The sequence below is a fragment of the Notothenia rossii genome, assembly GCF_949606895.1.
Source record: "Notothenia rossii genome assembly, chromosome: 4".
Lineage (NCBI taxonomy): Eukaryota > Metazoa > Chordata > Actinopteri > Perciformes > Nototheniidae > Notothenia > Notothenia rossii.
The window spans coordinates 9,678,387-9,703,367 of record NC_136902.1 but is presented as its reverse complement, the minus strand read 5'-3'; the positions used below and the strand labels follow the sequence as shown (position 1 = coordinate 9,703,367).

At 40.5% G+C, this 24,981-nt stretch overlaps 2 protein-coding genes across 7 annotated transcripts in view; both read right to left on the bottom strand.

Moving 5' to 3' along the window:
* Positions 1 to 10,393, bottom strand: part of mical1 (microtubule associated monooxygenase, calponin and LIM domain containing 1) — a 29,622-nt gene extending 19,229 nt beyond the window's left edge. The window contains exons 1-10 of one of the 3 annotated variants that reach the window (XM_079679476.1): positions 10,230 to 10,393; positions 9,415 to 9,496; positions 6,529 to 6,868; positions 5,058 to 5,265; positions 3,640 to 3,747; positions 3,444 to 3,539; positions 3,108 to 3,263; positions 2,374 to 2,474; positions 1,877 to 2,134; positions 823 to 938 (exon numbers count right to left, since the gene is read on the bottom strand). In XM_079679476.1, the coding sequence (XP_079535602.1) occupies positions 823 to 938; positions 1,877 to 2,134; positions 2,374 to 2,474; positions 3,108 to 3,263; positions 3,444 to 3,539; positions 3,640 to 3,747; positions 5,058 to 5,265; positions 6,529 to 6,786 (1,301 nt within the window). In that variant the 5' untranslated portion in view covers positions 6,787 to 6,868; positions 9,415 to 9,496; positions 10,230 to 10,393. The remainder of the gene's footprint in view (positions 1 to 822; positions 939 to 1,876; positions 2,135 to 2,373; positions 2,475 to 3,107; positions 3,264 to 3,443; positions 3,540 to 3,639; positions 3,748 to 5,057; positions 5,266 to 6,528; positions 6,869 to 9,414; positions 9,497 to 10,229) is intronic. The other 2 variants (XM_079679477.1, XM_079679475.1) reach the window with 2 other exon arrangements.
* A 2,027-nt stretch (positions 10,394 to 12,420) lies between these two features.
* src (v-src avian sarcoma (Schmidt-Ruppin A-2) viral oncogene homolog) overlaps positions 12,421 to 24,981 on the bottom strand; it is a 33,574-nt gene continuing 21,013 nt past the window's right edge. The window contains exons 3-14 of one of the 4 annotated variants that reach the window (XM_079675365.1): positions 24,823 to 24,922; positions 23,825 to 23,842; positions 23,108 to 23,206; positions 22,373 to 22,399; positions 22,084 to 22,187; positions 20,468 to 20,617; positions 20,172 to 20,327; positions 15,488 to 15,667; positions 14,832 to 14,908; positions 14,574 to 14,727; positions 13,879 to 14,010; positions 12,421 to 13,511 (exon numbers count right to left, since the gene is read on the bottom strand). In XM_079675365.1, the coding sequence (XP_079531491.1) occupies positions 13,303 to 13,511; positions 13,879 to 14,010; positions 14,574 to 14,727; positions 14,832 to 14,908; positions 15,488 to 15,667; positions 20,172 to 20,327; positions 20,468 to 20,617; positions 22,084 to 22,187; positions 22,373 to 22,399; positions 23,108 to 23,206; positions 23,825 to 23,842; positions 24,823 to 24,922 (1,406 nt within the window). In that variant the 3' untranslated portion in view covers positions 12,421 to 13,302. The remainder of the gene's footprint in view (positions 13,512 to 13,878; positions 14,011 to 14,573; positions 14,728 to 14,831; positions 14,909 to 15,487; positions 15,668 to 20,171; positions 20,328 to 20,467; positions 20,618 to 22,083; positions 22,188 to 22,372; positions 22,400 to 23,107; positions 23,207 to 23,824; positions 23,843 to 24,822; positions 24,923 to 24,981) is intronic. The other 3 variants (XM_079675367.1, XM_079675366.1, XM_079675368.1) reach the window with 3 other exon arrangements.

The window sequence follows — 24,981 nt, the reverse complement described above, 5'->3', positions numbered from 1 at the left end:
AAACATTCATTTAAAGCCAAGGGGACACAGAGATGCATTGATTGGAACGGTAATACAAAAACTAACACTCAAAAAGGAAGGTAAGATGATGCAATTAAAAAGGTCACTCAACCGTACACATGCTAAATGAACAGAAACAAAACTATTCAGAATAACTTCAACATATAACAAATACAAGGATTTAGTTGGTATTACAGTACATACCGTACATCTACATGCTTTTATTTGACACATGTATATGTAAATGCAAATAAACAGGGAGGCTCTTGACAGTTTTTGTCTGTGCGAACCGGGTAGCTTTTACGTGTTCGAATTGGCCAACATGACTTTCGTCCAGACCAGCCTCAGTGTTTCATTCTTGCTACATCAACTAATCACGCTGAAATATTCTCTTCACCCTTTGCAATCAATGCAACTACCCATCTCACTAATTATTTCAAGATGGGAATCGTGCTGATGAGGAGACCCACATGAATACTAATCAAAGTGCCAGCTAGATTTTGATACTTTATATTCCCAAACTTTCAAGGCCACCTATTCCCTTTCTATTTAAAACTGTATGTTAGTTTTCCTTGAAACTAAATATCATACTTATAGTAGACCCTACAATTTCAGGTTTTGAAAGAGCTCTATATCAGTGAATTAAAGAATAGAGAAATAACTCAGGTAGTGAAGAAACAGGAAGTAGAACCTCAGTGGGTTTTGCATGATATTACTCATCTATATGACCTAACTATACTACTACTAATATATGCAAATACTACTAATATATGCAAATCTCTGTAGTGTGTGCTTCTGAGTAGATTTGTGAAGCAGACCCACCGCTCAGCCAGGACCTTGAGATGGGGGGTCCCGAGGCCCCAGCTCCTCACCATCCACGCTGTGTCAAAGGAAGCTAGAAACCCCCGAGCGATGCCTGTGCCCAGAGGCCAGAAAGGCTGCGGAGAACAGAGAATAAGAACTCCTTGTAGCACACAGTGAACCTTACAATGATAAGCATTTAACTCATTTAAAGCTCATGCTACAGAAAATGAAACAGCTGCTCAAACAGTCATAAGCTTTATGTCAAAAAGTTCACAGCTAAGCAACGGTTTTTATTAGGCTTCCTCGATTCCACCGGGTCCGTCTGCGTCGCGTTACGGCCGCTAAAGCTAAATGGGAGCATCGGAATGAAATGTTCACCCTTTTAGTTTAGCATGTTAGCATTTATATTTCATTTAATTTTTCAATTAATTGTTTATTTGGCAGGGACAATGCACAGTAATGAACACTTAAAACATTCAAATGTGTCAAGCGTAACAGTGCCAGACTTAGCTTTGAGCTAATTTCCATCCGCAGTCCCTTGAAATATATACAGTCTATGATTAGCATGCTAACATGTGTTACAGGAATGTAATTAGTTTGAATGGCCAAAGCTTAACAATTATTTTACGGAAATCCAAATATTGACCCGATGAACAGAGTGTTTGGCAAAAAAGTCCTCAAAGTTATTGAAATATATCCTGAGGGGTTCATGAATATCTTAACTTCATGGAAATCTATTAAAATCTGGTAGCGATTTCACTTAAAACCAAAATATATAATACTGACTCTGATATAACACTACATTTGTTACAACCGTGAATGTTTGTGTTAGAAATTGTGTGGGATATCACAGGATAAAAAAAATACTTGATCTGTTGGCTACATAAAAAAGCATGTAGGGACTCGTCCTCTGGGGGCCATGAATGTTATACTTTTTGCAACTTCATCTGTAGTTTTGAAATATTTCACTGTAGATCAAAGTGGTGGACATACCAACCGCCATCTTTAGAGCTATGTGTGGCTCAAAGAGTGAACTAGGGGAAGTTTGCACCACATCACATTAAATATTTACCTCCACCAGGCAATCTCCAACCAGAGCCATCAGCAGCTTCTTCCCCCTCTTCTCCCTGACCTGAGAGGCATTCTCAGCACGCTGCATGCAGGTGAAGTCGAACATGGCCACGTCTGGCTTCCCCGCATGGTTTGGAGCAAACTGGAGGTCAGGCAGTTTACCCCCTGTGGAGAACGAGGCGGCATCATACGCATAGCGGCGCAAAGCCTCTTCATCCACGTTTGCGGGAGCCAGCAGCTCCACTGCGTCGCTGAAGTCCTGCAGAGACGGAGCAAGAGGTGTAATCTGATGGAGACCTTTTTCTGATCCTGAGTGACATGTGCTACATTGGGTTTGCTGCTGCTGCTGCTGCTAATGGGCCAGGCTGCAGAGAAAGAGGAGATGATTGACAGTCTCTTCAAACTGGAGCACCATCTGGCTTGTTTCTCTTTTCCAGAGAAGCAGCCGCAGCCAATAGGAGTCTCACTTTCTCTCGGTAATGGATGTGTTGTTCTCACCTGTTTAATGACTCCCTTCTTCAGCAAGCTTTGCTTCTTGGCAGTCATGACGAAGTAGTGGGTGGCGTCTTTGTAGTAGACGATATTCTCCAGATCAATACCTGGAGTGTGAAATGGAGAGAAAGCATGCTGGGCTTAGAGAGAGATAATGTAGGAGAATCAGGAAAGCTGACATTAAAAGCATTGTTAGCTTGAGAGTGATCGTTTTCTGCCTCATTAGCTAGCTTAAATATGATTTACTGGAGCAGGCAGAGATACAGGGAGGTCGTAGAGAATTAAAAAGCCATTCAGACAGTGCTAAAAGGTGACACACAATTTGTCTGTTCAGAAAATAAAAAAGGTAAAGAGAAGGTTAGGGAGGAAGAATGTCTTTCGTAAGGGTTAACGCGGCATGTTACAGGAAATGAGCTGAAGATTGCAAACCAGATGAACAGCCTCACTACCCTTTTCACACTTCACATTGAACCCGACGTGACAGTGCGAACATTCCTTTCATTCCTTGAGGCTTCGAGCCACAGCAGGAGAACAATACAATGGAAACAGAAGCGCTGGTATTCTTATTAGAGACTCTACTTCATAGCTCATGTGCTCGCTAAGTGCAAGCTTTGGTATGAAATGTGTTGGTTTGAGGTTTCCTTCCCTTTTCACTGAAAAAGAGCACAGGGCCGCTTCACTGCATATCAAGACGTCCTCTTCCGACATGCTGTACGTGACACTGCTGTTTGGATGCCTACCCATCTCAGTGTGCAGCTCCTGGAAGAACTTCTGGTTGTAAATGCGAGCCACGCCGCTGATCTCTTCTACTTGAGCCTCCTCAGCCGTGTGTCTGTTGATGAAGTTGGTTGTGATGCCGATAGCAAGCTTGCCTCTCAGCTCCTTATGCCTGAAACCTGAGAGAGTGGGGGTTAGAAAACAATAGGGGCTTGAGACATCGTGTTATCTGTATATCACTACTTGAGGAAGTTGGTGACTGTGTTTAACCGTCAGCTCTTGCACAATATCTAAATGCAGATCTTTGTGTCTTCAAGTGCAACGGTAAGAATAGAAGTGGTTCTCAGTGTTCGTCTCACCATCAGGGACAAACCTGCCTCCTCCAGCAGAGATAAAGACGTCAAACTCGAAGGTGGAAGCAGGGTGAGAAGCAGGCTGCAGCTTGGCCCTCCAACCTGCAGAAACACATGCTTTACATTCTGCTGGTTCATAATAACAACAACTGATGAGAGAGAGGGCGAGGGAAGAGGTTGCTGGTTTGACAGATGTTTGTACCGTTTTCTCCTGAGGGCTCAACCAAGCCCTGAAACTCCACTCCTGTGTGCACCTCCACCCCGAGGAGAAGGGACACCTTCAGCAGGATCAACTGCAGCTGACGGATGCCTGAAAACACACAATGTTATTTGAGGTATTCAAGGTACCAAATACAGTCAGTGATGCAAACAGGAAGTTCATGGAAACTGAAGGCCAATGACGGCCCAGATCCCCAGAGTAACACAATGAAAGATGTTTGGAGTTTTATTTGAGTTATTCATTTACATTTTTTGTCTAACAGATGCTGATTTGAAACCGTTGTCATATAGTTACGGCTAGGGATGTCCCGATCACCTTTTTTGCTCCCGATCCGATTCCGATCATTTGATTTTGACAATTTGCCGATACCGATTTTTCCCGATCCGATCTTTATGCAATGCAATAAGAGAAAAAAATAGAAAAAAAGCATTCAAGTTGTCTCTTAAGGTTTTTTTTTTTATTTAAATTGGATATTCTATCCAACATGGATATAGCTTATTTTTTTCACAGCAGCATTGGATCAGTTCAGTTGTGCAGCATTGGATCAAAACTAAATAAAGCTCATCAGTACTCGTTAGCTTACTGCTACAATTAGACACTGCGCCCACTCTGTTGCCAGATTTGAGAGAAATAAGCAACCAGGTCTATGAAAACAAGCCCCAAAGAAGCAACACATACATGATGTTGTGTCATTTGAAACCAAAACTAAGGCCTCAGGATGACTTTAAGACTTGAACATGGGCATTTTTGTTTTGTAACAATTAAAAAATAAAATAAAGTATTTTAAAAAAAAATAAAAATAAATCTAGATCTAGAGATGTCCCGATCCCGGATCACGTGATCGGATCGGGACATCTCTAGATCACGCGATCGGATCGGGACATCTCTAGTTACAGCATTCCTGTTTCTGCCGGAGAGAGGCTGCCGTGTCTCGAGCTCCTCTCCAACACTACATGTTCTTTTTTTGCACTATTTTTGATTGTTTATGTCTCATGTATGTTGCATTGTTGGAGGAGCTTGGGACTTAAGATTATCATTTTCAAAACGACACTGTGCCTGATCAATTATCATATTATTAATACATCAATTAACAGAGTTCATTCTGGCCTTTTCAGGAATTGACATTGTTTGACAATCCTACAACTTTGTTCCCACTTTGATGAGCACAATTGGGGAAGTTCCACTTTATATTTGTCACATTTTAGGGAACCTATTCCAACACTTTGAAAAGCATCGTAGTAAAGTATGGCCTTGTTATTGCCCCGTTGATGCAATAAGGTTATTCAATCCATTTCAAACTCCCAAAGTATTTACATGCCATACATCAGTGACCATCAACTGGTGGCCGGCGGGGGTGACTGTGGTTAGTGCGCTCTACAGGACCACCATTAGTCACTCACTGATGTGATCCAGAGACCCCGTGCAGAATCTTCCGTAGAACTTCTTGGCTCCGAGGCTGCGCAGGTCGCAGATGGTGTAGGGCCACAGGTGGAGGACATTGTTCCTGGAGAAAGACTCTCTCTTCTCCAGCACCAGCACCTGAGCCCCCAGCAGCGCCAGCTCGATGGCCGTCCGCAGCCCACATGGCCCCGCCCCCAGCACCAGACACTGAGAGAGAGACAAACAGACAGGGCAGATAACATGGCAATCAGAGCATGAGGAAACGTTGTTGTTTGGGCTGGCGTCACGACAACACAAAGCATGCATTACCCTAAATGTAAAGACCCACTATATAAATGAAATATATTATTATTATTATTAATAAATGAGCCGATCAGTACAACCTTGAAATTGCTGGAAATGATGGCATGGATATAGAATAGTGTTTCAAAGCATGACATCTAAAAACAAGGTTTGAAGTCTTGCACAATGTTTTAAGGCTATATCTATTTTATTTTCTACTCAAGTTTCCATTTTTTTTTATTTGCAGCCTTGTTTTTCAGAGTTTCTTAAAAGTGTGTCATTATATTAATCCAACAGGAAAGAACAAGGTCGGTCTTAATCTAATAATCAGCAAGGGCCAAAAGTTTAGCACGATAAGAGGATGAATGGACAACGACTCATACATGATCCAATCCCAACCAAGTATTACAAAAGGTAAAATGGCGGTTTAAAGTTATACATTTTTGTATTCTTTTATTGTTCCTTTTCCCCCTCTCCAGAATCAGCATGTACATCAGGGGTGTGTCCAAACTCTTTTCACTGAGCGCCACATACAGAAAAATATATATACAAAGGTACATGGTATATTGCCTCAAAAGTTAAGTTTTAAAAGATCAAAATCAATCAAATGCAAGTCAATTGTGCTTGATACTCAAACATATGGATACAGGTCTCCATAGGGTTTCATTTATATTGTTGGAAGCTCACTCCTTGAAACAGAAGCCTCAGAGTGCTTATAACAAGGGGAAATATGAAGGGTGTATTTCTAGCTTGTAATAAGTCCGTTTTTTTTTGTTTTTTTATCAACAAAGATATGTTTGAACATGTTTTAAACTTGAATTGACTGAATTAATTTGGCTTATTAACACATGAATACTACCGTGTAATATATGTTACCATATATATTTAAGAAATACAATATTAGAAAAGCACAAGTTTTCTTTTCGGGTCATATTCCATTGTACTTTTTGAAATGTGGACAGCCCTGATCATGGGTCCCCGCTGACCCTGTTCAGTATGGGTCAAATGATGAAGTACATTTTCATCATGAACAAATGAAACTATCATTTTCAAAACTGAACGAAAAAAACCACAAAATGAAAATAGAAGAAAATAGGAAGGAACATTTCTTTATTTCTAGTCATGATGGAAACACAAATGAATATATATATAATCTAAAGAGAACGATTATTCACTGGTTCCCCCTACCTTGTTTTTGGTGCACACTTGTCCTTGCTGGTAGTCCGTGTGAGCGGCTCTTTGGTCCAGCCTCTTCCACAGGGCTTTGGCCTTCCAGTAGTTTAGCTTTTCTTTTAACCTGATGTAGAAACTCCCAAACTCCTTAGGATTGAGATTCAGCTGCTTGCAGAGCACATCGAAGTGATGCTTCACATCCTTACAAGTCTGGGCTAGGACGAAGTTCTCAAACGAGGCGTGTGAAGGGTTGCCGGCGTCCTGGTTCGCCATCGTGGAGGACGGCGACTGTTCAGTCCTTCTGGTGCCTTCTGTAAACGAGGAGGTTCAATCAGGTTTTTAAAAAACTTCCTACCTGGAAATAATTGCGATCAGATTAGTGTTAATGATCAAAGGGTTACAAAGTCCTTGTTGTTAACATTGGTGCTTCTACCTTCTTTGGTAAAGCTCCTGTCCCTAATTATAGTCCAGATGTCTAAATGTGTCGGACTTGTTTGTCACACGGACAGATGAGTCACTACTAACTTCCTCAATGTGGTTTTTGTGGTATCTTTGCCTTTTTTACAGCTCTTAACTGAACAGCCCTCCCACAGCTGGTGTGTCATCCTCACACAGCCTCAGCAGGGGCGCCTGTCATTTACTTAGTTAGTCAGTCAGTGCCCACAAACACACAGTTCAATAGAAACATACGGCTAAAAACGAAATGGGGATGTAACTATTCAACCAAACAAGAACAACTATATGTGGTATGATTTAAAATAAAAGCTACTATTAATGAGAATGTCTTGCATTGACAGAATAGCTTTAAGAGACCAGTCAGAGCCTTAAGAGTAGACAAAGCTTTTTTAATTATATTTACATCTGTTTATATTAAGTGATGTGGTTATTAAGTGCTTTGCATGACTGAAAAGTGTTGCTCTTTCATGAACTAATGGGTTAGTCTTTATATGTATTGTTTTGTCTGTGAAGCACCTTTCATTATGCTTAAGTGCTATATAAATAAAGTTGGATTTAATGACTCATTGATATGTATCACACCGCTGAAAAATGCATGCAGTTCAGAGTAATGAAGCACCATGAATTTATTATTTGACTGAAAACTAAAACAAGTAGTAGAGCTGCAACTGAGGATATCTTTCATAGATTCATCTGCAGATTATTGTCTCCCTTATTTGATTAATGGTTTGTTCTATCAAAACTAAGAAAAACAGTTATCATAATTAATAACAGCCAACATGACGTTCAGATACCTTGCTTTACACAAGCTAAAGTCCAAAGGCAGTTAAATGTAAGAAAATGTTAGGCAGTGAAGTATCCCATTTGAGAGACAGGAAACAACCATTCATGTATTAATAGCTGCAGATAAGTTTCCCGTCTAACTGACGTGGCTCTACACTGAAATGTAGAATGAATAGAAATACACTTCATCCTTACTTAAGTTGGAACAACACAATTTAGTCAGTAAAGTCGCTTTAAAGACAATGTCTACACAATTAAAAAGACGAAACAAATATAGCGTGAATGTTTTCCAGTAATCTCCTTTCTATTGAAACAATGAGCTCTTACACACAATCTGTTAACATTGACCTAAGGTGGGTTATTTTCAGTTAATCTTTTACGTAAATATCACCCTGAAATAAGAAGAGCACCGCATGTAGCTCCATTCTAACACTTTTCTTGCAGCAATGTATTGAAATGAATTGCACAACATGCAAACAGTACAATATGCGTATATAAGTTGTGGGTGACAATTCCGGTAACCAACTGTAATGCTGCATGCATCATTTCCTGACATTTCTCTCACAACAACTCCCCCTCTGCTGCTGAATGTGCAGCCTCTGGCCTCCACCTGAGACACACACTCTATAATTACAGCTGCTGCTGCTGCTGCTACGTGTGTGTGCTTGTGGACCTGAAGAAAAATGCATTTCAGCTTCTATTAGGAACAACATCCTTCCCTAACCATTGTTTCGTGTAGATATTCACTGAGACAGAGCATAATGATACTCTAATGCAAACAACGATTACTAAAGCCAGCTAAAGCTCTTCTCGGTCTTAAAAAGGTATTGCATTACTGCCTGTATTGCACATGGTTCCAATTACTCAAACAAAAGTTACTACCTGCAGTAAACGCAAACAAGGCAAACAATGCTTGAGAGTCCTTAAGGGCACAAATGATCCCGACAGAGGCTGGAACATGAAAGCACAGTTTAGGTGAACATCATTCAAATTGTTCATGACCATCCAGAGGTGTTTCAAATGTTAGACTTTTGAAGGATATTTTAGTTCTGATACCCTTGAATAGAAACGTTAAAATTATTAATCCAGATTGCACCAAGGTGAAAGTCTGCTCACACGCTGTAAATGGAGCCAGTGTTCTGACAATAAGAGAACATTTTGTAAGAATAAAAAGGGCCTGTGAAGACGAGACAAACTGTCAAACCTAAAAATAACGTGGAAGATCGTCTTTTATCTAATTCTCAAGGAGGCTGCTGTATTTTTACTCTGATGCTCCAGAACAGGTGAAAACAGAAAATGAAAAAATACACACACACACACACACACACACACACACACACACACACACACACACACACACACACACACACACACACACACACACACACACACACACACACACACACACACACACACACACACACACACACACACACACACACACACACACACACACACACACACACACACACACACACACACACACACACACACACACACACACACACACACACACACACACACACACACACACACACACACACACACACACACACACACACACACACACACACACACACACACACACACACACACACACACACACACACACACACACACACACACACACACACACACTTTGATTAGATCGGATTGACCCACCTTATCTCATGGGTAAGCTCTGTGCCGTGTGTCTGGTTACGCTGTGTGTATCAGGATGTTGGATCACACACCGATCTGCAGCCTGGCAGGTTTTGGAGACAGACATAGAAAAACAGAAAGAGAACAAACCGAATGAGAGGGGTATAAAGGAGCAGGGTGATAAATACAATTCGGATTTCCTGCTTTTAAATCTGGCTTCAACCGGGTTGCAGTGAGACATTAAAACCTACCCTTTGCAATGTTATAAAACCACACAAAGATAGGAAGCTGGCAAATGAACAGGAAGGCGTGGTACTGAAGCAGGTTGCAGTCACAACATGTTTCCAAGAGCTAGCAGCCAGATACAGCAGAAAGCCAACAGAGCCGACATATGTGGACAGAAAATATGGCTTACATAGAGCTGTAATACCAACAAATGTATTCATACATGAAGACATATGTTACAGTGGGAGTTGACTAGGAAGAAGCAAATAATTTCCCCAGCAAACTTGGTTTAACTATATGTAATAAAAACGGTACTGACCTATATTGGGAGAATAAACTGATTGAAGTTAAAGAATCAGTGAAAACAGGGCAAAATAAAAATAGCAATTATAAAACGAGAATTATCATTGTTAAATCATTCACCTTAGCTAAAGAGAAAGCCCCAGCCTTGTGTAATGCTACAAAACCGTATGGCAAACTTTTAAGACAACTCACGAAAAAAACAAGAAACCCGCCTTCCTTACAATGGAAAAACAAGCAACACAATATGTACTCCTCAGTCCTCAATAGTTAAACATGGACCGTTTCGAGGAGTAAAATGCGTCCTTTACCTGCTACGAAGTCGTGTTTGATCCCGGTTTCCATTCAACTGTATCCTGGCTATTGTTTCCATGTTGTTTCTCTTTGTTTACAGGTACATGGTGCGGGAGAGCTCACCTGCACCTCGCTCTATTCTGCACGAGGAGCCTCTTCCGGGACCTTCTGGTAATTCTACACACAGCGCGCGAGCACCGGCGGCACGTGACCACCGGGTGGGGTTAGCTGATATGATTAGCCTGAGGATATGTAGCAATCACTGATACATGAGGGCTCTGGTATCTTCAAATCTAAAATTCTAACAACAACAATAATAATGTTCCTTTTTTTATTCCCTGTTTAGTGTATTTTCAGAATCAGAAATCAAGAAAAACTACCAAATTGATATACAAAAACATAACATAAATATTTATTTTATTATTTTCAAATCAGTATTAAACCATTAACATTAACGTATACTTGGATCTAATCATGCTTTGATAATAGCAAGCTCACTTTCCACAAATGATCATTACTAATGATAATTGTGGATTAGATAGTTTACAATATTATTCTGCAGCTGTATGAACCTTTGATCATCGACTTGACTCATTTCAAACATAATTTCAGCAATATCGTCCTGATTTTAGGAACCACATTCATTCAGTTGATAAACACGAAGGATACAGTTGGCAATATACAAATTTTATTCAAATGTAATTTCAAATTTGAACAATAATCAGTAGGATTTAACAAAGAGCTATTTATCTGAACATTCCCATTAGATACAATAGAAAAGAGTAAATGTAGGAATATCAGAGATTTAAAAAAAAATATCTGCATAGCCAGAAAGAAGACCCACAGTATACCCAACAGGAAATGCCCTTAACTTTAAGCAAGGCTGCAACATACATACAATATGATCTTTTTTTCCGTGCACTTTGCTCATATAAGCATTCGGTGAAAGGGGCAGGTAAGGAAAAGAAGGGCACGATGCCAGCCTGACTACGCCCAAGCAGGTCAATGCATTCATTGTGGCATAACCCCATGTCCACAGGACACAGTAGACGCAGCACAGAAATCAAACTCCCTTCATCCGTGGCAGTCACATCATCTTCTGTATGGAGTCATTAATAATAGAGTGTAGTGCTTTATGAACAACAAGCTTTACATGTCCATTAAAAAAAGTGTGGAGGTGCCAAAGATTGCAACACAAACACAAACTATTCATCAGATGTCCCCAGAGAAACAGAGAATGTTAAACCATGATGAAACCTGCTCATTTACCAGTCACCATGATGATTCAGAGATTATCAAGATGTAATCATTTGTGGTTGTGATTTTTTTATGGGAATCATGCTGGTGGATGATCCGTTTCTGGCAAGTAATCAATGTTGTGAGTCAGGGGATACAGAGCAGTTCTCCTCACCAATTCAAGTCATATTGAAAATGTTCAACCAAGATAAGTTTCACAGAAATACGTGCACAAAAAGTGTTTGTATAATATATATTTATATTGTTATTGGCGTTATTTAACCCATAAAAGTACCATACACATTAACGTTTCAAAGAATGATGCCAAAATCCAATGGGTTATTTTAAAAGGAATAAATTATAAAGATGATGTATATGTACAAAAATATTAGCATTGCGGATATTTACAATTTAGTTTCACGATGCCAATTTATTTGCTATACATGCTAGGGCTTCCTGGTCTGCCTCCTACAGGCTGGAAGAAGGCATAACAATACTCAGAGTAATATCACTGTTTGTCTCATGTGTTAAAGGAAACAAATAAAATCTCCAGTGTACGATGGCGCACAAAGATGCACTAGTTAGGGAAATACTGGCTGATTGAAGAACTCTTCATATAAATGAAGGTCAAACCTGAAAGGAGACAGTAGGATTCACCTGATTTTTAATTTGAATGCTTGAAAACAAATCAGCGCCTTGAAACCATGCTGATAAGCCGGTCGGTACTGTACACAGGTGTAGAATCTCAAAACAGTGGATTATCCTTTAGGAAATGCTTACAACAAGTCAAACTTCATAGTAAGAAAAGCAGAGTAGTAAAATACACTTTTACACAGTATAAGAGAGTACAAAAGAGATTTTCATTGGCACAAAAATCCTTGCAGCAGAATTGTAGTCTTCTCCATCCTGAGATGACCAATAGTGATCAGTAGCCATTTGTTTGTAAGAAAAGTCACAATTAGAAAACCTGCCTCGTCTCTTCTTTGAGTTGAGCTGTATATTGGTCACAGCGATAAACCAAATCGTCCAATTGGCGAGTGAGACTACACACTCTTATGAGAATCAAGGGTGTTAGTCTCTTATTACATCTCACAGCAGTTTGGAAACCAGCCGAAATGAAGCACAGGGGAAGCATGATTACAAAATAACAATGTTCACCTGAATATATTCCAGTCGATCCAGGTCTAATAAGGAAATAAAACCCACTATATCCTGGGACGTTATTGTACATACCAAAATAGTTGCTTCTCAAGTGGCAAAATGGAAGACAGACTGACCATACACATTTTTGAATAGTGTCCCAAAGAAAATGGGGTAAAAATAGACATCCTGAAGTGGTGCTTTTAGCGGGGCAACACTTGGATCCAACATTCATTCTCTGGACCCCCCATGGTTAACCCCTATGCAGTCTTTTATGTCATTGTCTGGTGCCACCTGCAGTGTTGAAGCTGACAGTGCATAGGGAATGTACATCTCCATGGCTCCTTAGAAACACAAGGAAGGTAGAAGAACCTGCTTGGCGTGTATAGTATGTTGGTGATTTGACTGACGGACAAAATTACACAGTACTGTATGAAAAATGCACGAATAATACCACAGGTGAGTCTTTTGACAGCTGGCATGTTGGAGCTGACTTTGGAAAAGAGGCAGGAACTAAATGTTGCTGATGAGTTTGTTGCCCCACTGATACTCCTTGATGTTTACCCTTTGGACCCAGATTGCAGCCGGCTTTCTGCCCCGTTCTTCTGTACATACATCCCCTCACACATACTTGTCCATGCACTCTGAAGTAGATAGATGCACATGCTCAGTTTGCACATGCGTGACACATGCACATTTCCACGTTCAGCCCAGTTACAGGTTCTCTCCTGGCTGGTACTGAGGCTCTGTGGAGGTGAAGTAATCCTCCAGGAAGCCCTGCAGGTACTCGAAGGTGGGCCTCTCCTCGGGCTCTTTCCTCCAGCAGGTCAGCATCAGATCATGCATGGATTCAGGGCACTCTGCTGGGCACGGCATCCTGTATCCGCGCTCCACCTGGTCCAACACTTCCCGGTTCACCATACCTGGCGGAGCAAAGGTATGATAAAAGCAATTTGAATTATATAATGCCTTATGACTAACAGACTGCCAGTCATAAATCATGTGACTGTTGGATTAGTGGAGCATGAAGTCAGCAACTCACTTCAAGGGCCAGTTGCATAAGAATAGTCTAATTTGTCTAAAATATAGCCTGCCATAACCCACATTTACATGTTGCATAAAGCTTCTTTATAAGAGACTAATGTACTTCTGACAGCCTGTGGCGCGATGCATTAGAAAATCAACACACTTTTGTACTTGGTAGAAACCTGTAAGGTGGACTAAAGAGTGGACTAAAAAAAGTGTGTTATTTAGTTTTAACATAATTGTCAAAATGAAAATGGTTCTTGCCTGGATAGGGCACCCGTCCTTTGGTGGCCAGTTCAGTCAGCAGGACCCCGAAGGACCACACGTCAGATTTGATGGTGAAGCGGCCGTACAGAGCCGCCTCAGGAGCCGTCCACTTGATGGGAAACTTGGCTCCTACAGGACGACAGGTTTATAAGAAAGTTAAAAGTAAATCATTGCAGCACAGACCAAAACAAAGGCACAACAATCTTTTTGGTTTAATTGCTTATAACTCAATACACACTAGAGCTGCGGAATGAATCGTATTTTAAATCGCGATTACGATTATGGCTTGCAACGATTACGAAAAAAACGTAATCGAAATAAAACGATTATTTTTTTATTATAATTCTTTCTTTTTTTTTTTGGTGTTTCAATTTAATTATACTTAAAGTTCATGGTAATCAACTGTTAAAAACATACTTCAAATTGTTTTTCTCCAATAAATGGATGTTTTCAAAGTCAATGAATAATCGCATTTAATAATCGCAATTACAATTATTGACCGAAATAATTGAGATTATGATTTTTGCCATAATCGAGCAGCCCTAACATAACACGTGTGGTACCAAATACATACTACTTCACTTTAAGAGGTCAGAAGCTGTATACAAGATTGGAAACCAGTGTGCTGCATTGAGAAGTAGTGTACAGAAAAACAAATGCTTGAACTCTACACCATTGTACATTGGTTTTACCTTGCCTAGCAGTATATTCATTATCCTCAATGAGGCGAGCCAGACCAAAATCAGCCACTTTGCAAACCAGGTTATCTCCCACCAGGATGTTAGCAGCTCTCAGGTCTCTGTGCACATAGTTCATCCGCTCCACATACGCCATCCCCGAAGCAATCTGAGAAACAGACAAAGCTTTGTGATTGTCTAAACTGAAGGAAAACACCAGAATTACAATTTTGAAGTGATTTAGGTCATTCTGCAGAACATGAACGTGCTGACCTGTGAGGCCATGTCCACCAGCTGAGGGAGGCGGAGCATTTTACCCATGTCGCCTTTCAGGAAATCCAGTAAGCTACCTGTTAGCAGACACATACTGCAGGTTAGCATAACACTGCTGGAGCTGTTGTCATTAATTGTATTTTTGTATGTAATAAAATGTATTTAATGTTTTTTTTTAAATGATAATACATTTGTTTTGCAGGCAGTAAATGCATCATGGTTTGACCTGGCTTTTATTGGCTCCTAATGTAAACAAACCAAGTACACATTTACTCATACAGTTTAAAAACTAAGCTACAACTATTAACTGTTTAATGCATATACAGTAGCCACATATTTATAAATTATAAGAGTGTAAACACTAAAAGTATTTATTGTCATTCACAGTACTTCATTTATATTATTTTTTATCGTATTCCCTTTTTTTGTGTATTCCTGCAGTTTACAGTATTTGCAGAAATTATATCTCTTGCACTATTTTACTTCTTTTTGTAATGTCTTAGGTATAATGCGTTGCCTTAGCTATTGGCTATTGTGCATATCCTTTATTCTTTACATTTTTTTAAAAACATAATGAAGAACATTACTGGTTATTCTTCTGCAAAAAAGTGTTATAAATGTATTTATATATAATGTATGTGAAAGTCCTTGCCGACCTTGTCCCATGTACTCCGTGACGATGTAGATGGGCTCCTCCGACACCACGGCGTAGAGCTGGACCAGCTTTTCATGTCTCAGTTTCTTCATGACCTGGGCTTCCATCAGGAAGGCCTCGGGGGACATGGTGCCGGTCTTCAGGGTTTTTATTGCCACCCGTGTTGTACCGTTCCACGTTCCTAAAAAAAATATTTAAAAAAGGAGATGTGAGTCAAATGTAGGAATTGATAAAGTATTATCAACTTAAAGCATAAGGTCATAGAAAATCCAAAGGAAATCACTATCACAGACATAGTGATGCTAAACTTGTGCTTTTTCAACCAGCTGTGACTGCCTTTCTTTAGTCAGCACAGAGAAGAGGAGGAAAGATTGTTAGTTTCTGAACATCTGAATTCCACATGTTTCAAATCAGAGTATATGAAAACTATTAAGAGGCTACCAGGTTTAACAAGAAAAATATGATGTATACAGTACTGTAAAAATAGTTATATATAGGTTATTAAATGTGGCAAATGTGAAGGCAAATGGTTGAAAAAGCTTTTTTTTTTTAAATGGTTAAAGCATTTAGCTTCTCCTGTGAAATTGGTAGATGCAAGGCCGGGGTATTGGCAAGAATCTGAGGAAGAAAAAAAAGGCCATATAATAATAAAGCATTCATTAATTGGAATATATTGGGATAATATAAGCAACATAATAAAGCAATTATTACATTTCAATTTTTAGGAAAATTAGCATCAATACACCTAGTACTGATATACAATTTGTTTAGCTGTTTATTCACTTTGATAATTTGTCTATTTGACCAGGACAATTAAATAATCTGGGTGTGACCCTCGATAACAAACTGTCCTTCACTGCAAACATCGCTGCCACAACCCGCTGCTGCAGATACACGCTTTACAACATCAGGAGGATACGTCCCCAGCTGACCCAGAAAGCCACGCAACTTCTGGTCCAGGCTCTCGTCATCTCACGCCTAGACTACTGTAACTCCCTCCTGGCTGGTCTACCTGCATGTGCCATCCGACCTCTGCAGCTCATCCAGAATGCAGCGGCTCGTCTGGTCTTCAACCTTCCAACATTTTCCCACACCACGCCGCTCCTCCGCTCCCTTCACTGGCTTCCAGTAACTGCTAGAATCCACTTCAAGACACTGGTACTTGCGTACCATGCTGCGAATGGATCTGGCCCTTCCTACATCCAGGACATGGTTAAACCGTACACCCCAGCACGTGCACTCCGCTCTGCATCAGCCAAACAGCTCACTGCACCCGCACTGCGAGGGGGACCCAAGTTCCCGTCAGCAAAAACGTGGGTTTGCTATCCTGGCTCCAAAATGGTGGAATGAGCTCCCCATTGAAATCAGGACAGCAGAAGGCTTACACATCTTCCGGCGCAGACTCAAAACTCATCTCTTTAGACTCCACTTCGAGCGATACAATGACTAACAAAGGATTACTAACAAAGCACTTATATACTGATAAAGGACTGGCTTATCTAAAGCCAGTTGAGTAGCACTTGAAATGTTTTGGCTATGAGAGACAGAATGGGGGGAAAGAATCCAGGATATCACATTGTAGGATTTTTAATGAATGAATTGGTAAATTCCTCTGTAAAATAAGTATTTGGTCACCTACAAACAAACAAGATTTCTGGCTCTCACAGTCCTGTAACTTCTTCTTTAAGAGCCTCCTCTGTCCTCCACTTGTTAACTGTATTAATGGCACCTGTTTGAACTCGTTATCAGTATAAAAGACACCTGTCCACAACCTCAAACAGTCACACTCCAAACTCCACTATGGCCAAGACCAAAGAGCTGTCAAAGGACACTCGAAACAAAATTGTAGACCTGCACCAGGCTGGGAAGACTGAATCTGCAATAGGTAAGCAGCTTGGTGTGAAGAAATCAACTGTGGGAGCAATTATTAGAAAATGGAAGACATACAAGACCACTGATAATCTCCCTCGATCTGGGGCTCCACGCAAGATCTCACCCCGTGGGGTCAAAATGAGAAACAAGAACGGTGAGCAAAAATCCCAGAACCACACGGGGGGACCTAGTCAATGACCTGCAGAGAGCAGGCCCGTCTGAAGTTTGCTAGAGAGCATTTAGATGATCCAGAAGAGGATTGGGAGAATGTCATATGGTCAGATGAAACCAAAATATAACTTTTTGGTAAAAACTCAACTAGACGTGTTTGGAGGAGAAAGAATGCTGAGTTGCCTCCAAAGAACACCATACCTACTGTGAAACATGGGGGTGGAAACATCATGCTTTGGAGCTGTTTTTCTGCAAAGGGACCAGGACGACTGATCCGTGTAAAGGAAAGAATGGATGGGGCCATGTATCGTGAGATTTTGAGTGACAACCTTCTTCCATCAGCAAGGGCATTGAAGATGAAACGTGGCTGGGTCTTTCAGCATGACAATGATCCCAAACACACCGCCCGGGCAACGAAGGAGTGGCTTCGTAAGAAAAATGTCAAGGTCCTGGAGTGGCCTAGCCAGTCTCCAGATCTCAACCCCATAGAAAATATTTGGAGGGAGTTGAAAGTCCGTGTTGCCCAGCGACAGCCCCAAAACATCACTGCTCTAGAGCAGGGGTTCCCAACCTTTATTGTGCCAAGGACCGGCAGATACATTAAAAATAATTGCGGACCGGTTGTCAATTTTAACTGATTTGAATATTTACTCACCAGCAGGTGGCAACAGAGGCTAATTGTATTTAACAGCCTGAAGAAATACCAATATGCATCCAAAACATATTAACAACGTTTAAAACCAGGATACAATTAAAACAAAAAATTAGGACCGCTTTACAAATATTAATATAATATATAATATAGCCTAATATAGGTGGCAACAGTGGCTAATTGTATGTAACAGCCTGAACACATAATATAACAATATGCATCCAAAACATATTAACAAAGTTTAAAACCAGGATACAATTAAAACAAATTAGGACCACTGTACACATATTGATATAACTGAAATGCCAGTGAGACCCCTGGGCTTGCTTGCCAGCCATAATAACGTCATACCGGGGCGTTCGTTCCGGTGCACTCCGACAGCATTTAGCACTACATCGAGATTAAGATTAAACTAACTTCTTTTGGGAACACCCACATACCTATGGAGTTGGCCAGATGTGTGTAAATTACTGTTCATGGTAATTTGAAAACAAATGCCGTTGTTGGACACACACAAACACACCGAACATACACACACACAGCAGAGCTGAGCAGAGCACATACACACACACATCATGCGCCTTTGTGATCGGACATTTCTTTCACACAACGAGTAATAGGGGGAATAATCGGGACGTTCGATGTGTGTGTGTGTGTGTGTAGAGGTGTGTGTGGTTGAAACGTAGCAGCCTGCAGTGGGGAACACAGTGAAGGCGGTGTGTACGCGCTGATGCTGCACTTCTCAGAGGCTGCCCCCTGATGCTGCAGCCATTTCATGAAGTGACGGAGGCTTTATAAAAAAAAAAAAAATAGCTCTACACCCCTGGCCGCAATGTCCTTAAAATGAAGTCCGAGTTAGAAATATATCTCAAATAATGTATGCACTGCCATTCCCCCACAAACATAACAGACTGCGATTAAACGGTTGTCTCCTGTGTGCTCCACTTCCTATTGGCGCACCACCTGTAACTTTATCTGCGCACGAGAGGCTGAGACCTTATGCTAACCAATTTTGATTTATTTGTTTATGTTTTGGATGAAATAATATGACTGGTATAAAATAAAAATATTAAATATATATATATATTAAAATATAATTTTTTTGATAGAATATTTTTAGATATTTATAATTCTGCAAATATTACGATAAACTCACAGCTATTTCGCGGCCCGGCAGTAACACCTCCGCGGCCCGGTACAGGTCCGCGGACCGGGGGTTGGGGACCCCTGCTCTAGAGGAGATCTGCATGGAGGAATGGGCCAAAATACCAGCAACAGTGTGTGAAAACCTTGTGAAGGCTTACAGAAAACGTTTGACCACTGTCATAGCCAACAAAGGGTATATAATATAACAAAGTTTTGAGATGAACTTTTGTTATTGACCAAATACTTATTTTCCACCATAATTTGCAAATAAATTCTTTAAAAATCAGACAATGTGATTTTCTGGATTTTTTTTTCTCATTTTGTCTCTCATAGTTGAGGTATACCTAGGATGAAAATGACAGGCTTCTCTCATCTTTTTAAGTGGGAGAACTTGCGCAATTGGTGGCTGACTAAATACTTTTTTGCCCCACTGTATATGATTCTGGTTTCTTCTAGTTTGTATCTTCTTGGTCGAATGCACCTATTGTAAGTCACTTTGGATAAAAGTGTCAGCTAAATGCAATGTAAAGTAAAATAAGAAATACTGTAAGTGTTTCCTAAAAAGAGTGTGGATTGTCAGTTAGGAGCAGCAGTAACAACACAAGCATTTAAGGAAAGTGAAAGAAATCCAATGCATTTTCTTGGGGAAAAATCTGAAGAATGCAACTTCTAAATGCACTTTGCTCTTCACACAGTTTGTAAATATTTAACTGGAAGTGTGCCTTCGAACATCCTTTTTCAGTGAGCAGTAACAGCTATGTTCTCCACAGAAAGACAGAAAACCTGCAGAATATTTCAGAGGTTCAGTTTTTCTTTTCAAGACATAGATCAAAGCACGGCTTACCCATCCAGACCTCTCCAAAGCAGCCCTGTCCGAGCTTCAGATCCAGATGGAGGGAGTCTCTGGGGATCTCCCAGGCGTCCTTAGATAAGCCCTGAGTCTGAGGCTTCAGAACCGGACAAATGTCTGATAGACTGTGACACAGCCCATCAGCGTGCTCTGTGAAACACAAGATAAGAAATGTGGTATAAAGACAATTCCTGCTTCTTTCTAAACTACAGAGTGATATCTTTAGGGTACAGGAAACAAAGCAAGTGTCAAAAAACACAAATATGACAATAAGAGAAAAGAAGACTCACTGCGATAGTGGTTGACCAGCTGCTGCAGGTTGCTGAATTGTGTGCGTGATGTGATGTAAAAGCCTCCGCTGTCCAGCTTCCTGATCTTGTAGTGCTTCACATTCAGCCCTTTGGTGTTGTCATAGTCCAACACAGACAGACAGTAGGCACCTGGAAAGAAGAAAACATTCATAAATACGAATTATAATGATATGGGGTTATACACGTGTTTGCATGGATGTAAAAAGGAGAAATTAAGCTTTAACGTTTTGGTGACAATGTGGTCATTACACCACCAGAGGGCAGCATCAGTCAGGTTAAATAAACAGAGTATTGTAGCTACTGTACGATGTGGACCGGTGGTTGCACAGTCCTCAGCTCCACACTGACCTAATTCGGGCTAACCCCCCCCCAATACCCTCCCCCCCCAACTCACTCTACTCACCCCCCTCCACCCCTCCATCCCCACCTTGTCCCTTTTCTCATTCAACGCCGAGCTGACATAGAAATCCCATAATAGGAAACTACGGGAGCCCTGTAATTTACATGTGTACAAATCACACACTCTTACACACTAGCTGAGGGGAATGTGTCTCTGCATCAGAGAAGCTGACTATCAGAACCATCTCCAGTCCCACAGGCGTCTCATCCAACCTTTTCCCATCTGTCCAAATAGTCTCTCTTCTGCACCCACACCACCACGAACAGCAGGGTGTCACTTCTTAATGCTAAACAGAATTCACTTTCATCTTCTTGGTGACATTTTTGGGTAATACTTTTCATGAGCCTCATGTTTGAGACCTGAATGTTTGAAAAGTTCAGATCTCATGCAAGAGAACACGAAGTAGCTTTCACAAACACTTCTACATTTGACAAAAAGTTGCATTAAGTCAATTTTGTACAAATGTACTTGGGTACGATTGTATAGGCCTACCATAGATTGAATAATAACGTCTTCTTCCCCAGGTCTTGACACATTAAATATTTACAAACTGACCCTCCAATAGTTTTTGTTAAACCCCTGTTCTGCTAGAGAAAGCCAAACAACGCATAACCCTATTGAGCCCCTTAGGTTTAGTTTTAATAGAACTGTGTATTATTTGACATATTTTGTTGCTTCAGGTGCAAAACGATAAGCAAGTTTCGGTAATAAATCAAATTGATAACATGCAAATCAGAATAGGTATCAGAACAACACATTGCTCATTTCTAATACCGTCAATCTTAACAGCTCTCCACTTTGAATATAGTATTTGACACATTTTATTTTCTATTATCTTTTACTGTAAATATTGTCTTCATTCATAATTTGTTAAAATAGTTTTTATAACAGTACTATTTTGGGCTCCTTTTTAAAAACATATTCCTCTTTCTATGTCTTTGTATTTACCATTTACACCAAAGCCAATTCCTCAAATGTCTCATTCTGATTCAAAGCTTTGAAAATGTGTTTTTCATAAAAGATAATGATATTTATTTAATGTTAAAGCATTTGAATCAAACTTTCTATACTGCACACTTTATGTAACTCGATGCTAAGAACACATTTAGGTCACGACTTGAGGTTTCATACCCTCACGTCCGGTCTACAGAGGCAGAATAATGATGAGTTAGCTTCTGTGGCTCCACATGCTTACCTTTGGTGGTCTCACTCTCTCGCACCAGGAAAGTCCCTCTCCTGTTCTCTAAACTTAGCAGCAGCCTCTCAGAGTCGCGGCGAGTGACTTTGCCAAAGTACCACCTGGTGAGGTTGAGAAAGAAAAACATGCGACACACAGGGAACAGGTTGGTGAGGGGGCGATGATGAATGTGGGTGTGGAAGAGAAGGAATGACGAAGCGAGGGTCAGTTATTGCTCATGTTTTCAGAATGTCTTTGCATACCAGATGCAATGCATACTAATGCCTACTGTGCAACAGCTGCTTACCTGGACTCTAGAGTCAGTCTGAGATGACTGGAGAGGCAGGAGGAAAAGTGAAAAATTGAGTTGTTAGAAAAGTATAAAGTAGTTTGTGTGACTTGATTGTTCAAGCAAGCAGGTTAGCAAGTAAAGAACAGCAGTGCATGTCTCCAAGGAGAAGAAAACAGTCAACGTAGCAGAGACATTTCAATGAATACTTCCATATTTTGGAAAATACATTTATTTACTTTCTTTTCTAGACTTAAATGCAATGATTAATACCACTCATGTTTGTACGGTCAATACGAAGCTAAAGCCAGTTAGCATAGCATAAGCCTCGAAACTGAGGGAAACAGCTAGCCAAAAAACACTCATGACCGCTTCATTTACATTTCTGCACTAAGTATTTTACAGATGCAGTATTTACTCAAAATATAGTGTGTTAATAAGTGAGCTTTAAGGGTCAACATAGGTGGAATGTGTTACTTTTGGACAGAGGCCAGGGTAGCAGTTTTCCCCTGTTGCTAGTCTCTATTTTAAGCCAAGCTAACGTATGCTAGGTGTAGATTCATATTAAACGGACGGACATGAGTGTCTTAATTGTCTAATTTTACTCTGGAAAAATAGGCAAACATCATCAAATAAATCGAATAAAAAAGCAAGATTATTTTATAGAATCAAGTATTTGAGTGTCATAGCTTTCACGTGCTTGATGAAACACAGATTGAAAAGGAAGAGTAAGGAGGAAAAAGGAGGTTTTACTCTTCTGCCTGGATGGAGTCAGATGGAGCCACATAATTGCTGGGGATGTAACCGCTCTCTCCAGTGGTCAGGGAGCGAGCCAGCCACCAGTCGCCTTCTCTGCACAGATGAAACGAAAAACACACGGAGGCTCATCACACATCCACAACACACACACAAACAGTCCTTCTGACTTTAAGGGCTAGTGTTTATCAAGTGTCTCAGAGTATGAATACTTTATAGCTGAGGATTTAGCTTTTTTGTGTATTCACTCAAAACATATTTGTTGTTGTTACAGTTATTGAGCTCCTGGAGAAACTTGATAAATAAAAACCCCAGATATCTTTACTGTTAAAAAATATATTTGAAGGTTATGCAACTATGAACAAACATGCATCCATGTGGGAATGACAACCGTGAGGGATGGAGCTTGTGTGCTAAACTTAATCAGGATGTGAGTAGCTTTGCAGCACTGTATTAATTTAGAGAATCCTAAATTAAATTACAGTTTAATTACAATAATTTATTCGTCTTGTTGAGATTAATTGAATAAAGTGCTGCAAGGCTTTGCACCACCTCCCCCTGACTACTGTAGGGTTTATGGGGCAGAGTTATGTGGTTTGTGCCTTTCTAGAGAAGTGGTTTTACGGAAAAAGTAGAACATGTGCTTCAGGTGATACAAACACACAGCCAGACAAACAGCACATTCAAATACAACGCTAGAGGAGCTTCACAAACCTGCAGTTCACCTTCCTCCTGTAAAAAAAAAAAGGTTTGTGATGGAGAAATGGAAAGTAGAGATGAAAGGGAAATAATGGAAAAGAGATTAAAGAAATACAGAGAGCACGGTTTGAGCAGTGGAAGAACAGCAGAGGACACAGAACACACTCATAACACGACCAATATGCATAAAGCTATGCATGTAAAAATATTTAAACCTTTTCAGAACTAGCTGACAAAGGATTAGGCTGAATACTTGCAGGGTCATAATAATATCATAAAAAGAGCCCATCAGGTCACTATGCATGGCTTAAAAAGTAGAAATGATCTAAGCTAAGACGAGTGTATCTGACTGTGATAGCCCGTCAACTAATCTTGGATATCTTTTAATGGATTCTGGGTGTATTTGACCCAATAACGACCCAGGTCTTTGGCTTAAGGCGCCAGATGCAGCGATAATCCACTATTGTGCTTGGCTTCTGCCTTCTAGTTCAGTAGTTTGTAAATGGGCAAGCAGCACTGGGGGTGATTCATTGTCAATGTATTGGTCACTGCACCCATATTGATTCATAAAGCAAGCCCCTATTTAAACAAACAAGCATGACTCTCATAAACAGGTTAGATTTATGTGGTAACTGGGTCTTGCACAGTGTCTAATTCCCAGGAAAAAGCGATACAAATATCCATGTCCATACTGAGGTGGGCTGAGCAATATTTTTTGAATGAAGCAAAAAGTGTCAGTGACACAAAAAGCAAGCTCCACTGACGGAAGCCCGTTTCTATGGTTACAGTGGCTTTCAGAGAGACGACAAGTGACATGCGTTTTGGGTGCAAAGCAGCCAGTCAGACCACCGAGGACAAACTCAGACAGTCTGTGGGTGTGTTTATGTGCAGAATTTGTCATCAAACACACAGCGAATGTGTAGGAAAAAGTGTTCTTGGATCAATCTTTAGTTAACTTGTTTGTAAAAAGGGAAACAGAAATGAGCATTGGATTATTTTTGTGTTTTCCTTACGTGTTGTTCACTATCTGGAGGCGTTCGCCCTTCCTGAAGGAGAGGTCTGAGGCCGTCCTAGACTCGTAGTCATACAAAGCCACGAAGGTCGTCACGCCTCCTATCAGGGGATAACGGTTGGAGATTATTCACACAGGAAATAAAACAACCGACAAAACA